This window comes from Erpetoichthys calabaricus, chromosome 4 (genome assembly GCF_900747795.2).
Source record: "Erpetoichthys calabaricus chromosome 4, fErpCal1.3, whole genome shotgun sequence".
NCBI classification, from domain to species: Eukaryota; Metazoa; Chordata; class Cladistia; order Polypteriformes; family Polypteridae; genus Erpetoichthys; species Erpetoichthys calabaricus.
The window spans coordinates 107,046,661-107,063,814 of NC_041397.2; the positions used below are offsets into that span (position 1 = coordinate 107,046,661).

Below are 17,154 nucleotides of genomic sequence, written 5' to 3' on the forward strand. Positions count from 1 at the left end.
AATCTGCAACCTGCAAATAGCATAAAATGACACTCCACATGACTATGTTACCGATCCAAATTTTACAAAGATTTGTGAAAAGGAGTAACTTTGCCCCCTTGTATCTCATTTTTGGGTGAACCCCTGCGGTCAGCTGATGTGGCACACATAACTTCAAGTCCTTCTCATCATTTTTACTGAAAACGCCTTTTGGTTTACTTTTTACAAGGGTGTAATTTCCTGCACAAAATATAGTCTAACACTGGTCTAAAAAATGAGGGGCTTTCAGGTCTAGAGGGCCAAAAATTGGAGAGAACCTCAAAAACCTTGACATCCTGCATACTTACACATCAAGATGACTCAAATGATATATCATATTGTGAGGGTTTTCTAAAACCTGTGAGTCAGAAGGTGCGAGACAAAAAACAAAACTGAAGTGATTTCAAAGCATTCATAGCTAAGTCTTACGAACACAATAATAGACACTAAGTATAAACTGTTGTTCTGTACTCCTGAACCTCTGACTGAAGGGAATTCAAAGTGTTCACAAGTAATTTTATGAAAACATTATAGGTTGAATATAAATGATCCTCCTCTAGGCATAAATCTTGTATACAATTCCTGTAAAACACACCCTGTTGGGCATTTCTGAACCTATAGTCTAAATGAGAAAAAGGGAAATAAGATACAGAACTAATAATGGCTTAAAAAATGAAGACAGTGATCTCTCTTGAACAACAAGTGTGGTACAGAAATCAGCAAATAGCTATAGTGCTGTACAGTATTCATTAAGAAAGCAGTGGTTAGTGCTGATGCTGCTTCACAACTCAGAATTCTGCTCACTATCTGTATGTAGTTTGCATGTGCATGTTTGCCTATGTTCCTTCTGCACCCCAAAACCAGGCATTCTAGGCTGACTGGCGAGTTCAAATTCACCCGGGGTCGGCAACCCGCGGCTCTGGAGCCGCATGCGGCTCTTCAGCCTCCTTGTAATGGCTCCTTTTGGCCTTGACAAAAAAAAAAACAAAACATGAAAATGAATAACGGCAATTTCTTAATTTAATTTGTATATAATATATGTAATATATATAATGTTTATTTACTACTACTACTGTTATACACTTTAACATCTAATTTTTATTTATAATTTGTCAACTAAAATATGCGTCACATCTACATCTATAGCCCTCGCCTTTACCTGCAGGTGGCTTCTGGAGTGTGCGACCCCTGCACTAACCATGAATAAATCCCAAAAATGAAAAATCCCAGAAGAGAACAGAGAGTTTAATTCTGCGTGGACAGAAGCATTTGCCTTCACCGCCAACGACGCTGGCTTACCGGTGTGCTTAATATGTGGCGATAAATTATCGAACAACAAAAAATGTAACGTTGAAAGACATTTTCGAAACAAGCACTCAGCATTCACTGAAAAATACCCAAGTGAAGATGAGCGAAAGAGAGAAATTTCGGAACTGCAACGGAAAGCTGAACAGAGCAAACATACTTTCAAAAAGTGGATCACTTCTCCACAATCAACTACAGCTGCTAGTTTTGTGGCAGCTCAAGAGATCGTAAGGAGGGGTAAGCCGTTCACAGACGGAGAATACATGAAAGAATCGTTCATAAAAATATCAGAGCATCTATTCTCTGACTTTAAATGTTTTGGTGTTTGAGCGCATGATGACAGTGTTTGCCAGAGATGTACAGAAAGGTACACTCTCTCACTTCCCCTCCCTGAGAGAGTTCAAAGCAGTGAACATTCACATAAATTGTGATTATTTCCACCGTACAATTATTGCAATGCAAGCTGCATTTAGAGAAAGATTCAGTGAGTTCAGAAAGAAAAAAAACACTCTCTCCTTCCCTGGACATCGACCCATCCCTGCTGAACACATCCGCATTCACAGGAGTAAGTAAGCCCGATCTAGAAATTGAACTGGCCGCACAGCGGATAAAGATTTATGGGTGTCCAAGTTCAAATGCCTGACAGCGGATCTTGAAGAAGTCGCCCGTCAGAAGGCTACTCTCGCTAAAGAGCACAAATGGACTGATATTGAAAACCTCCCCAAACCCGACAAACTTGTTTTCAATACATGGAGTGCCATTCCCGAAACATATATGAACATGAAAAAATATGCATTTGGAGTCCTGTCCATCTTTGGCTCAACATACTTATGTGAGCAAGTTTTCTCAAGAATGAACTTCATAAAGTCCAACTATCTCTCCCACCTCACACATGAGCCTGCAGTCCTGTGTGAAGGTCAAAGTCACATCGTATAGCCCCGACATAGAACAACAACATTTATTTATATAGCACATTTTCATACAAAAAGTAGCTCAAAGTGCTAGAGATGATCTGCAGCGAACTTCAGAAACAGAAGTCACATTAAACAGGTGAGAACAATAGCATTTAATAGGCTAATATTTAAAAAAAACAAAAAACACATTTATTTCAGACCCGGAGCTGATGTAGGTTTTTTTGTATGTTCAGGTGCTTCAGTTGATTGCTGGCTGAGAGGGAAACCTGAAGAGGATGAGAGCACACTGAAATGGAATTTTATGTTTACTTTTTTAAAGCTGCTAAGCTACAGCTAAATGTTTTATTTATATTAAAGTGGGCTAGTTTTTATTTTAATTTTATACAGGTATAGGAAGGACTCAAATAGGCCTGCAGAGTTCAGTTAAATTTATTTCAAAGTAGGCCTACACATGCACACTGCACTTCTGTTTGTTGTATTCCGTGGTTGTAACATGTAAAATCTAAAAAAAGATTAAAACTTTTAAAAATTTATAAGCTGTGTTATGTTTTGCGGCTCCAGACTATTTTTCTTTGGAGGAAGAGGGGGCAAAATGGCTCTTTTGATAGTGAAGGTTGCAGACCCCTGACCCTACATGATGGCAGGGTTGGTTGCTTGCTTGCTTGCGTGCAGTGGCTTCTGAAACTTAATGAAATATGACATTTAACAATTAAGTACAGACGGGCACATGTTTACTTGCACCAGACTCTGTTAAGACCCAGCATGACCATACAGTATATCAACTCCATCCTTCGCCTTTTGGGCCAGCACTTAAACACGACCGCTGCTTCGGGCTCCTCAAATCACGGGGTGACATCCGCAAGTAAACTGACCCGCCTCTTATTTCAAAGTGAAAAGGTAGGTAAAGCGAGTTTACTCTGTTCTGGTCTTTAAGGTTCCCATTTGAGAAAGGAACAAGCCAAATGTCTAAAAATTCATATAATCTGCGTGGTTTATTTTACAACTGTGGACCGTTGCTGTAAACTGACTTTCGTGTCACTTAAAGGAACATTGAAAATAAAGAAATGCCGTAAGATAAGACTTAACGTAATACAATGTTTCACTGCAATATGTAAAATAACACATTTGAAGAAAAAAAAATGAACTGATGAAAATATAGTATTTCAACTTTGATTTTTCATACGCTGAATGGTATTAAGAGGTCAAAGCAGCGTCCGTACAGTATAAAGTTGGTGACATGCAATCCGGAGGCTTGACATAGCGCTAAACAGCAGACGAAGGCTTTGTGAGTTACCTGACGATGTGTTTATGTGTTTGACCTCATGCTGCAAAAAGCAGCGGCCACGGCTACCGCCACCTCCTTTCCCCGCAATGGGACCCAAAATATTCCTGAGCCGTCGTGCTGCAACGGCAGCTGCCGAGCCACTACACAGCACGCGAGACTGCATCGATTTATCTATTTACAATACACTATATATGTACAATAACTAATCATAAGTCATACTCTAAAGAAGATCAATTCTATCAGCAGCATAGTAAGGGGAGGTATGTTGTGTAACACTAGATGTCCGCGATATATATCCTCCGCCGAGAAACTAGATGTTCACTTTAACGTTCCGTGTGCCGCACACTCTATCAGAGTTTGACTTGTTAGCAGGGTTGTCAGATGTCCCGATTTGAGCGGATTGTCCCGAGTTCAAAGACAAATCCAGAGTCCCGCTTTGCCTCTGAAAATCCCAGTTGAACAAAGATTGTATGTAGAAACAAAATCTTAATTCAATTTTTATATTGAATGTTTAGTTAAAGAGGCTCGCCAAATTTTTGTAGACAACCTGGCGTACCACCTTTTATGAATAAAATTTGTAACGGTCGGCTGAATCCGAGTGATTGAATCGGATGTGCTCGAGTCGTCGTACTTTCCTCGTGCTCATCATCAGGGTTGCCAGATTTCCAAAGTCACAGATCGGGACAGCCATCATGTCGAGCGACCAAAAAAACAAGTAAAAAAAACACAATTTTAATTAAATTACAATTATAGATATCTAAACATAAGTATATGTAAATAAATACATATATAGATGAGAGAGAAGCTGGGAGAATGTAGGACATACGGGTATGTTTTATATAACTTGTAACATGTTTTATGTTTCATAGATACGCAGATACGACCTACCGTGTTAGTCGAAAAGTCTTTTATCAGTATCACTTCACTTTCAAAACGAATTACACACGAGCAGCCGTGATGAGCAAGATTGCCAGGTACTTAAGTCATAATCCCTCCATCAGCAAAGCAATTTCCCTCATTTTGAGAAATTTCCTTCCAGTGTGAAAAACTAACTCTCTTAAGTATTATTTAGTAATTTACACTGATTTTTTAAAATCAGTTTTTGTTAAGCGTGTACATTTTTAAGCAACATGTAAGAGATTTTCTTTTCAAAATACTAAGGAAATTTTAAAATTGCGGGATAACTGACTTGCTGATGATGTGATTTTTACTGAAATACCTCAGTCGTATCAACTTTGTTTCTGTGTATTGCTTCAGGAGTGAACTTTGCTAATCAGTCATTGTAATTTTCTTATTGCATTTCCTTGGTAATCCTAATCTTACTGCTTCAGCTCTACTACACTAAATTAAAGTTTTGCATGACTTAATATGAAAAATTTATGTAAAAATGACAACAAAGCTGGCAGGGTGTCCTGGTTTGCAAATCCAATCATTGAACCAGTTTTGCACAGGATCCCCATTAATACAGGGGAAGACCGGAGGTTTTGTTTCATTCCAAAATGTAGTCGTGCCCCCAGCCTAGGCCATGCTGGGCACCTCTGCTGCTAAGACAGTGGTTCTCAAACTCGGTCCTGGGGAACCACTGTGGCTGTTGGTTTTTGTTCCAACCAGCTTCTGTTTTTAATTGGACTCCGGGGTTAATTAAGTGAATTGTTATTTCCCAGATTCTGTGTTTTGGGAACAATATAGAAACTAAAAAACTAAGTTTGGTAAAAGAAAAATATATGAAAATGTACTGAGCAGTTATATGGGAATAATGTATTTTTTTCTTCTTAACAATATTTTCATTCTGTTTTTCCAGGTGTAATAAAATATGGACATCACACAAAGATTAATTAAGACCAAGAGGACAATATCTTTCATAACCAGCAGAGATGCAATCCTTCATAGTGATGTTGGACAATCTCTAAGCCATGGTTATGACTCAACATATTGAGAAAGTCACAATCAGGATGGGAAACAAGATAAACACTTTATGTCCTTAATTTTCCATACATAGCTTTATTCTAAATGCAAACTTTTGGAAATAATCATCAACCTACAAATTCAAAAACTGAGCAACAATCAGCAACAACCCTGGAATCCTAATTCTTCAAGGAGGAATTTTTCAAGATTTCAACCCACTGCTGTGTCAAACTGATCAATAAATTCAGAACATATCTCTTTAGACTTACTGTTTCGGGATATGGTATTGGAATCTATTATTGGAACAAATGGATCAACTACTTTTTCACACACATCATTCAATTATTCATGACTCTTTTTTATATAAATAAATAAGAATAAAGAGTTTGGTTTGTCTTATTGCTGCTCTCCATAGTTCTCTGTACCTCTTGCCTACCTTCCTTGATGCTATATATCCATCTCTTCCTTGGCTTCCTCTTTCTGCTGGTTGTTCATTTTACTGAAGTTCCTTACACCATCCTTTTCACATTCTCGTAACATCTCTGTCTTGATTCTTAAATTTTGTCCCCAACAGTCCTTACTTTCTCCTTGTATCTGATTTCTTCATTATGTCTTCTGTATACAAGGTCGAACCCCAAAAACAATGCTATTAGGCATTTATTAACTTTTAACTGTTACTCTTCCACAGCCCACATTTATTGTTTTATAGAGGACGTATTTCATCTTAGGCAGGATCCGTTTTTCCCAGATCATTCCCATAATCTTGCGTCATGTATTGCTTGCTCCCGGCAACCATGCATGTATTTCTCTTATTAGTTCCCTGTCTTTTTGAATCCAACTTAAATCCAGGATATTTAAAAGATTTCATCTGCTTTATTTCCTTCTCTGCTACACCCACTTTCACTTTCTTTAGCTTGCCATTATCTATTACTACCAAGAGCCTTGTTTTGTCCTTACTGATGCATACTCCATGGGCCTGTAGAACTTGATTCTAATCCTAGCCTTTCTTTCTAATTCCTCCTCTGAGTCACCTCTTAATACCATGCTATCACCATATGGTACGTTCACTCCTTGCTTCATCTTGACTGATGTAATCCATAATAATGATAAATTTTAGAAGGACTCATGGTGTAAATCAGCTTTCATCGTGAATGTGTTTGTTGTCCTAAAATATGTTCTAATTTATGTACTTGGCTGTCTATATAATAACATTACCATTGAGATCAGCTCTTCGGGTATCTTGTATGAGCTGAGCACTGGCACAACCAACTCTCTTGGTATCTTAACATATGTCTTTTCCAAATCCAAACATGCCCATCTGGTATCCTACTGCAACCCTGTCCTTCTTTCAATAATGAACTAAGTGCACTCCTTCCTTTCTGGAATCTTGATTGTCCCTCCACTAATTTTTGTTCCACTATTACTCATATTTATTCTTCTACCATACTTTCCAGATTCTTCATGCTGTGTGCCAGTAATCCCCTCCTTCCCGTAACTGCCTCATTCGTGAATATCTCCGTTATTCTTAAACACTGTTGCTAATATGGAATCTCTCCATTCTTCTGGTATCCTACCTTCCCTCCATACAACTGGCACAATTCTCATTATGCATTCTATTCCTTTGTCTACAAGAATTTTGATCATGTCCACTGTAATCTCCTCTGGACCTACTGCTTTTACTGTCCTCGTCTCTCCCATTACTTTTTATATTTTTGTTACAGCATTTATAGGGTCCTGATACACAAATTGGTAAATATTCTGAATGTATTTCCTCCATAAATCCCTCCCAGCCTTTATGACAGCACATAATGCCATTTTTTTCCTGCTTAATATTCCTCCCTATTTTCTGTTAACCCATTCATATCTAACTTCTTCTTCTTTGCCTCTTGAATCTTATATAATAACAATCAAAATTTTTTGTTTTTGTTCATTCAAGACTTTTTATTTAATATTAGGATTTGGTAGAAGGGTACAGTGGAAATTTAGATTTACAAGCCTAAAATGGCGACTGACACTCAAGAAGAAAAGTTCTGTAAGGAAACTTACATAAATACATGAAGAACACATAAATACCATACACAAGACCCTCAAGCTGACAGTTAAACTGGGACCCGTTCACCATGACACAGCAAAGCTAACCTTTTGCCACCATGACACCCAGTATTTTCCATGATATATTCAAACCTGCATATCCACTTCAGGATTGCAAGAGACTGTTGCCTATCCAAGCAGCAAGCACAGAGCTAACTTGATCCAGTAAGCACCCCACTGAAGGCAGATTTAAGACTTGCTGAACTGGGAACAGTTACCGATTGTGGAACATCATTCCACCAGTGGTGAGCAACGTCAGTCCTGAAGGGCCACAGTGGTTGCAGGTTTTTGTTCCAACCCAATTGCTTAATGAAAAATCAGTTATTGCTGATAAAGCATTTGTTGCTCAAGTGACATTTTCTGTTTTATTTTAGATGTCTCATTTGTTAAGATTGTAATCCCTTAATTGCTTATTTTAGTCTTAAACAGCTTGCTGATGAAGCACTTATTGCTCAAGTGACATTTTGTTTTGTTTCATTTTAGTGGTCTCGTTTGTTAAGTTTCCCCACCCTTAATTGCTTATTTGTCTTAAATATCTGCATCCACTGTTTTTAATTGCTTTTTATTACCAACCAGTAACGGCGCACAACACGATAACATGCAGTGAATACACTTGACTTGAGCATTCATAGTTTTCATCCTCTTTCTCTGAACGTTTAACATTTGTTTGCTCAGAGGTTGATGCGCTTGCTGCTTCCTGAGCAGCTCTTCTTTTCTCCACCCTAGCGGCCTACTTCTTCTCTTCTTTCGTCGGCATCTTTTCGTGTTAAAACTGATTAAGTCAGTGTTTGTGTTGCAATTACTTAGTACGTTTTCTTTAATTTTTCACTTAAGCTGACACTTAAGTCTTCAATCTGCCTCAAGAATGATTTAAGATATGAAGAGGTAGGGGAAGTGACGGCGAAGGTGATAGGGAATGAGAACAGCCCTGCTAGCCACTGCCAAGAGTTGATTCTACAATAAATTAAAATAGAAATAAAAAAAGGAATAACCTTGGAGGCCAATCATCACCCTGAAAGCAGATAGTAGACATCACGTAGTATATGTGTACCAAATTGCAGGTCAATCGGTCAAACGGTTTGCGAGCTACAGGTGATTTAAAATCCTGAACAGACATATGAACAGCCACGGCAGCATATTATATGTAAAGATAAGATGCAAATGACAAAGGAACAGCAGTTCTCCGTCTCACTTGTTTTCATTCCCAACTGTATATATTCATTGTGCACTACTCAGTTTAATAAAATACTTAGAAAGAAACCGAAAAGAAAAAAAATGAAAGACTGAGAATTTCTCATTCATTTTAGGCTTCAAATCATTTGAATGATGTCCTTGGAAAGGAAAACAATCTATAATACAAGAATGACCTGGAGGTATTTTTCGTACGTGGATTAGTCGTTTAGCCGGATGTAATTGTTGATGATTTGGCCTGATCCTAGATCTGTCAGTTTTTCGAAACTCTTGCTGGAAGTGTTGTCATAGCAACACATCCTAATCCGCAAACCTGCTCGGAGCAGGTTTGTTCTACGTAAACAAGGATTAGTTTACACACGTGATCAGTGACGGTGCGTGGAAGTCATCCAGTCATGGCTTCGCCGTTCATGAATGAGCGACCAATTGATATTGGTGCGCAAATTATACGAAGAGAATTTCATATAGAGAGGGTTTTGCGCGATCGGCAAGATCCTTTATTGTTCCCGGAGGAAATTCTGTACGAAAGATACCGCTTTAGCCGAGGGGGAATATTGTACCTCAAAGATTTATTAGCTCCGTATATTCGAAGTCGGGCGGCACGGTGGCGCAGTGGGTAGCGCTGCTGCCTCGCAGTTGGGAGATCTGGGGACCTGGGTTCGATTCCCGGGTCCTCCCTGCGTGGAGTTTGCATGTTCTCCCCGTGTCTGCGTGGGTTTCCTCCGGGCGCTCCGGTTTCCTCCCACATTCCAAAGACATGCAGGTTAGGTGGATTGGCGATTCTAAATTGGCCCTAGTGTGTGCTTGGTGTGTGGGTGTGTTTGTGTGTGTCCTGCGGTGGGTTGGCACCCTGCCCAGGATTGGTTCCTGCCTTGTGCCCTGTGTTGGCTGGGATTGGCTCCAGCAGACCCCCGTGACCCTGTGTTCGGATTCAGCGGGTTGGAAAATGGATGGATGGATGGATGGATATTCGAAGTGAAACTCGGCGAAGTCGGGCTCTCACAACCACACAGACAGTAGGCATTGCTTTGAGGTTTCTTGCAAGCGGCACTTTTTTATATACTGTAGGCGATGCGGAACATCTATCGAAAAGTGCAGTTTGCCAGGCAATTCGTAAAGTCTGTTTGGCTCTGAAACATTTCCTTTGGGTTTTCATTGTGTTTCCTGGATAACTGCGTGTGCAGACAATAAAAGAGGCGTATCATGCCATTGCATGTAGGTAATGCACAGGCTAAAACACCCACAGTTCCATAAAGAATCCCACAATCAACCTAACATTCTCATTACCAGGATTTCCAAATGTGATTGGGGCACATGGGACTGATCAGAGTGGAGTTTGATCAAACATTATTTGAAAAATGTACCTCTCCTCCTGATGAATAATCAGACACAGTGTCTTCATCAAATATTTGACCTTCGTCAATATCTTGTTGGGCAGACACAGGTTCAAGGGATATGACATTCCCTGCAACTGACCCAACAAAAAAGAGGGCTATATGGAACATACCTATAGCACACATGGAGGTCAAATATATGCAATGACCATCCTTTACCTGAAATGAAGTGACCATTGCATCCTGCCACTGGTTCTGAGGAGCAGCTTCCCCCGGAATGCCCTCAGAAACAGGGAGATGGGCATTTTGCTGGAGAGCCAACTCTTCTGCAGGGGTTAGGTCTGGACCGCGTGGACCTCCACCTGTTTTTTCCTTGTCTGCCTCCTTATTAGCTTTAAAATTAATGTTTTTTTATATTATATATGATTCTTTATGTCAACAATTCTTTAAATAGTTATATACCAATATTTACCAGTTTGAAGTATATTCTTGTACTTCACTTTAACCTGTTCCCATGTTCTCACGTTTGATCTGGAATTATGACATATTAAATAATAATTAATCTGACACATAGGAAATGAAACGCTGCATTCAGTAAGTACAATGCACACTACTTAGCGTTTAATTTGACGGCCACTTTTTGCCAGCCATCTTTTCTGGTCTGGGCTGCTTTTGCAGTGTTACCCCTTGTGCGTATTACATCTTGAAATTCTTCATGTCCTTCGAATAAAAGGTCTTGCGCTGCGTGTGTGGAAAAAAAAATGCGCCCGTTCTTTCGTCATTTTGTTACAGCCTATCAAAGACTTGCTGATCGTGTTTTCTAGACTCAATATATACTGTATGGTTTTTTCACTCAGCGCGGGTGCGCGCAGTCATCTCGTATGATTAGATCCAGCTCGACTAATCTACTACACGGCTGCGTTTGAAAAACCGATCTATCCCGGATGAGTGTCACCGGCATTAACTTATGCAAGATGAGGCACCTGATCATTGCTGAATTAAAACACTAACAAGCCAGTTAAACAAGTGAAGTTAAACAAGATCTATTATTGGCAAGGACTGGTTTCTAATTAAGCAGCTGGTTTGGAACAAAAATCTGCAGCCACTACGTCCTTTCAGGACCAACATTACTCACCCCTGGTCTAGCCATCTATTCAGTTCAAAGTCATGGGGAATCAGTGCCTTACATTGGCCACAATGCAGGAACAAACTTTAGACAGGGTGCCAGTCACATGCACTTGCACAACTAACCAATTCACCTAATGTCCATGTTTTTGAAATGTGGGGGAAATCCCAAATTCATGAAAAAAGCCCACGAAGAGGCTGGGTACAATGTACAGACTCCACACAGATATGGGTCTTGTTCAGCAAGCAGACGCCATCTCCTTCATGTTGTTTATTTTAGACTAGCCTACCGCTACTACAAACCCTGAGCTTAAGGTTCGTGGGTGTAAGGCCAGGTACACCAGGGTCCCTAATCTTAAAAATTTAGAGTAGGTGCCTAATCTTAAAAAAGTGTAAGGGTGCCTAATCTTAAAAACAAGTAGCGTCCGCTTTCTGAACCAGAGCCACAGATAGAAACAGGGATTCAATCCCTTTCTGCAACTGTGCCACTCCTTAAAAAATTCTAATTAAGATTGAACAAAAATATTAATTGAAAATGTCAAATGTTCCCAGGTCTACTATTGTTTTATTTGTCTTTTTTGTGTTTATGGATTCCTCTATTCTAGTTTGAATATTTTTCATTTTCTACTGTTTTTGCATTTTGAAATGTACCTTAATGTAACTTTGACCACTTCTCTCTCCTTAACTACTATCTCCTGTCCCATGATTATGTCATTTGCTGCAACTGCTCCAAACCATTTCCTAAATTCACCCATGAATCACTACTGCACTGTGTCACCTGGCTGCAGTGTCACATCTTGCACAGCAATGAGCAGCATTAGATGCTCCAGTGTGTAGTACTTAGCTACATCTTAAAATGGCTGGTAAGCCCCTTAGTGGACTTTAACCTCCCGGTCTGATATTTCATTCTGTTTGGCGCCTTTCCTTCTTTAGAACCCTAAACTCAGAATTTCAGCCACAACCCTGGAATTGTTAAATTCAAGTTACAGTGTAAAAAAAATAGTTCTTCTGTTGCCAGTCCACATAAATCAGTGCTTAACTCATTATAAAAGTGGGGAGGAATCAAAAGAAAATTTAAAACATCTTGAAAAATAAAAGGGATTATTTAGCTCGGGCAGTTGAGCTGCTTAACCAGTTTAACCAGAAACACACAGAGTGTCAGGGCATTTTTAACTTCACAAAGGATGTGTGCCTCAAAGCTGCCTTCTAAAAATAGATGCACCACAGATGCTTTATTATTTTTTTTTAAATAAGTGAAAGGTCATATTATCCTGACATCTGATTATAGCTTTCCCTTTATATAACTATTTCCGTATTTAACAATGCTGCCTCTTGAATCAAGTCTTCTGGGTTCCAAACCCATGTCTGGCCATTATCTGTCTTTTTTTGCATATTCTACCATGTCTCCCTGGGTTTTTCTCCTCTCTCCCCAAAAATGTGCGTGTAAATTGGTGACTTTAAATTAGCCCTGTTGAAGTGAGTATAAATGTGTGCGTAAATGAGCCCTGCAATATACTGGCATCCCATCAGGGTTTCATTCTAGCATTTCACCTGACACTGCCAGGATAAGCCCTGACCATACAACTCTTGAATTGGACTGATCTGGTTTGTCAGCTGTTCCATGTCTTTAAACTTAATCTAGATGTAATAGGTACAAGAACACAATGTCCAAGCAGGGATACAATATGCTCTGATACCCTGTGCCCGCAGCCAGTGGGCACTTCTTTTTAATGGAGCACTGTGCACTTATGAGGTGCCAGATTAGTAAATTTGCTGGATCACTGGTGGTTAGAGTCACACATATGAGGGAGGGGTTCAAAAATTCCCTGAATTGGTCAATAGATCAGGGGTGTGGTGTAGTTGTCATCTATGCCTCTAGGTATCTGAATGCCTATAGTCTTGCTAATCAGTCTGCCCCGTGGCGTTATTCTTAGTTGATCGAGACTCGTATTTCTGACATTATTTCCAGAACCGTGCATGACATGTCATATCTAACTTCAAGAAAACAATGATTGAGTTGTCTGCTATTAACTGACCTATTAATAAAGAATTTCCCCATGAGCAGACTGGTCTGTTAATAAGCAATGTTACACTGAACTATGGAGGCATCTGTGGGAAAGCATCTGGGAAAAAAAATGTCCAGAGAAGTGGCACATTTTGCACCATGACAATGCACCTGCACACACCATTGTCAAGATTTTTCAGAAATTCAGCTTTATCTCTTATAGTCGGCGTTTGCACTTTACACCACAAGAAGCACTTCCTTTAGGCACTGGAACCAGGGCTGGTGCTAAATGTGAGCAGGTTATAATAATAAATGCAGAAAAACAAGTGGGAATGGCATGCCAGCATTTACAGTGCATCTAACACCACCAAAACATAGCGGCATTTTGATGCACTGACCCAGGAATTTTAAAATTACGCCCACAAAAATTATGTCCAAATTAACAGTGGAGCTGGATTACCAATGGCTGGATTACTGGTGGTCAACCTGTATCTTGGTGACCAAGACCAATCAATGGGAAAGACAAATAAGTGTAAAAAATCAGTGTGTTCTTTATTTACAATGCTCACAAATAAGTTAATAGTGCTGAATCATGTCAGCAAAAAACAATACAAAAAGAAAGTCAGCCTGGATGGCACATTCATACAATCAATTAGAAAGAAAAGAAAATGAATCACAAAACAACTATTTTTTCCCCCTTCTAAATGCTCAAGGAAAAGAAAATGACTTCTTCCGAAATTACATTTATTAAGACTGCCTCTCCACAAGACAAGTTAAAGGGGCTTCATCTCAAACTTTAATTTCCTAGGTGTACCTCACTCCTCTGATGATCTTGGTAGGAAGTCTGTATAAGCTTCACATCCTTCCTGTTATATGGCTCCAGGGATTGTTGTGACCAATCCTGCTTTACAACTCTATCTCGTGAATGAGGGCTCATGCCATCATACCGGCCACATACTGCATTCGCTCATGCAGAAAGACAAAGGCTATAAATAGTTACCTACATTAAACCTTATGCCACAAACCTTAAAATGCCAGGTCAAATGGTTGGGCAAAACACCAGACTCCTTGGTTTTTCCTCAGACATGTGTCGACCTCAAATCCTCTGCACCGGAGACCAGATAATCCCAAAACTTAATGCTCTATACAGGCCTCTTTGATAGTGACAACCTGGAAAACAAAAACAAGAGCCAAATAAAATATATAAATATGTTTACATAACCAAAAAACATGCTAAAGAAATATTTTCTATTGCCCAGAAAATCATCCCGGAGCACAGCCTCCTTCCCCATGTCCAGAAAATCCGGGTCTGACTTCTTTAAGGACTCTGTGAGATAAAAATCTGAGAAATATGATTTATCTGCTTATGCCACATTTTCAACATATTGATAAAGAAAGGCTGTAATGTACAGTATATGTCAAACATAAATTCTAATATGTCCAACTCATTTTCACTATTATGAGAAATCAGTCTGAATGGCTGACCTAATGCACCTTTATAATTTAATGCATACGTGTGAGATATTTTAGTATACCCTTTGTAATATGCATCCAATCCATTGTAAACACAGTGCTAAAATAAAAGTAGTGATTTTGCAGCAGTGCAGAAAATAATTCTCAGTAATAATCTGCCATCATGAAGTTAGCTATTCCTTGGTATTGGCATGCAAAATGGAAACTGCTGAAGTAAACTCAGATTTTCCAAAAAAAAAAAACTCAGCCAAGTGTCAATTTCATTCTGACTTTTATTTTAAAAATTCCTTTTTTTCATAATTTTAAAATTAGAATAAGCACGAAAATATGTGACAGGTCATGCAAATAAGTGCTGTTTATTAGTCGGCTGCCAGTCATGGGTGTGCTGCATGCATCAGTTGCTATAGCGACTGTCAGATTGTAATCTCCACTCACGTGTGAAAATTGTATTTTAAGCCTGCGTGTTTTCTCTTAAAAACCTGGTGTGAACCCGGATCTTGTCTCAGAGACAGAAAGAGAACAGTAAAACAGAAAGTCATTGACAAAAAAATAAATAAATTTACATTTGGTTTGTATTTCTTTAACTTACTAGGAGGCACTCAAAATGTCGATACCTTATTCAAATTGTTTTCTTTGTTTGATTCGGTTTTCTGCAACTTTCCATATTTGTTTGTTTGTTTTCACTTGTCAGCTACTGACTTTGTCCCATACTGACGTAGTCTTCCTGACCGGTGTCCATTAGTCACATTATAATGAATTTCTCCTTTAGTAACCCTAGCTATTACTCTCAATCATTCAAGCTCTCCAGGCTTATGAACAGCTACCCTGTCAAAGGTCGCTTAACTGTGAATGTTGAAGAGGAGGGTTTCTAGCACTATTTACAGCATTGCAAGGTAAAAAAATAATTGGAAAAGTGTGCTGCCTCCAGGCTCCAGAGTCTTAGGTTCAAAGTCTGGCCTGGGTGCTGTCTGTAGAGACTGAATGTTGTACCTTTGTCTTTCTAATTTGGCCCCTCTGGGTACTTTGGTTTCCATTTATATGCCAAAGCCTACTCTGCAACTGTAAACCAAACCTGCATGTCTGTGTGTGTGAACAGGCCCTAGGGATGGTTCTTGCCTCGTACCTATTGTTGGCAGGACAAGTATCATTTCAACCCTGAACTGGAGAAGCAGGTTAGAAGTTAGATGATTGTTTATTTGAACAGACAGCATGAAACACGTTTTATTCTAACCTCTTGTACTTACTTGCATTATCATATTTTCTCAAATAGTATGGCAAGTATCTTCACGTTTAAACTAATAAAGCAAAAATGTTTAAATTAAAGGAACTTAACTATTTCAAACCATGACATTAAATAACATGTTTTTATCTTCTATATTTCACATTATGTAAGAATTAACACTAGATGAAAACCTGTGCCTCATTAAGCAAGTTCAAACCAGAATACAAAAATTCCCCTGAAGATAAAATAACAATTCCAGTTGTTTAAACACTGAATAATTCTGCACACATGCTTTCATATAAATAATTGTATTTGACACACTTTCAACTTGTGCCACCTCAGTCTCTTTTTACTACTTATTGTAATTATCTGTCCCTTAGGGTCTTGAGCCTGCTTAATTCAACCATAAGATGGGAAGCTAGAGCCTTGAGCAGAGGAAGGCAGCACCCAGTTTTGGACAGGTATAGCCACACTTACTATTACTGGCTCACTAACCGACAGACACTTCTTTGGAAGGAAAGGTGGAATTGCCAGGAGAAGAGTCATGAACAATTTGCCAGGAGAAGAGTCATGAACAATCTGCAAAAACAAGCAAATAGCACACTAACAGAGGCTAGGCTAGCACTGGAACCCACACTCAGTGCCAGAAAGCAGTAGCCAGCCATGTTTCAACATGTAAAGCACATTTATTCAAACTGTGTCAGGGAAAGTAAACAGATTCTTATTAAATAAATGACTGTACAAGAAAATGTATGGTATTGTCAACTACTGTGCTCTTTATGATTCCTCACCCATTTCTAACTTTAATATGAATGGAATGATTCACTCCTTTAAATCCTTACACAATGAGAGCTCCTGGCTTTTTTTACATTCATTTATATGGGTGGAAAAAGAGTACTACATTTAACTGAAGCCAGGAAGCACTTCTTTATGCAAAGAGTTGTGGGACTCTGGAACAAGCTACTGAGACACCTAGTTGAAGCAGAAACCTTGACATCCTTTAGAAAGAATCTGAATGAGATGTTGGGACAGCTTAGCTATTATCTAAACAAACTCTTGATGGAATGAATGGTCTCCTCTCGTTTGTCAAAGGTGTTCTGCATCCATATCAGGTTGTATAGTTGTGCTGTTGCTTCAATTTTTAGCACTAACATGCTGTTTAACCCAATGTATCCTCCAGCTGTATAATTTTACTATTATGATCACTTTGGAACTCTAACCCAATGTATCCTCCAACTGTATAATTTTACTATTATGATCACTTTGGAACTCTTCTGATCATAGAC

General features: G+C 39.0%; 1 protein-coding gene and 1 long non-coding RNA gene across 2 annotated transcripts in view; one reads left to right on the plus strand and one right to left on the minus strand.

Annotated features, from left to right (window-relative positions):
- The window catches only part of vwa8 (von Willebrand factor A domain containing 8), a 509,572-nt gene extending 505,795 nt beyond the window's left edge, over positions 1-3,777 (minus strand). The window contains exon 1 of the mRNA XM_051925677.1: positions 3,532-3,777. Within this exon, the coding sequence (XP_051781637.1) occupies positions 3,532-3,685 (154 nt within the window). The 5' untranslated portion in view covers positions 3,686-3,777. The remainder of the gene's footprint in view (positions 1-3,531) is intronic.
- A 106-nt stretch (positions 3,778-3,883) lies between these two features.
- Positions 3,884-5,472, plus strand: LOC114650177 (uncharacterized). The gene is made up of 3 exons (XR_007934648.1): positions 3,884-3,990; positions 4,392-4,496; positions 5,324-5,472. It is a non-coding gene; the product is annotated as an uncharacterized LOC114650177 (long non-coding RNA).
- Positions 5,473-17,154: the final 11,682 nt, after the last annotated feature.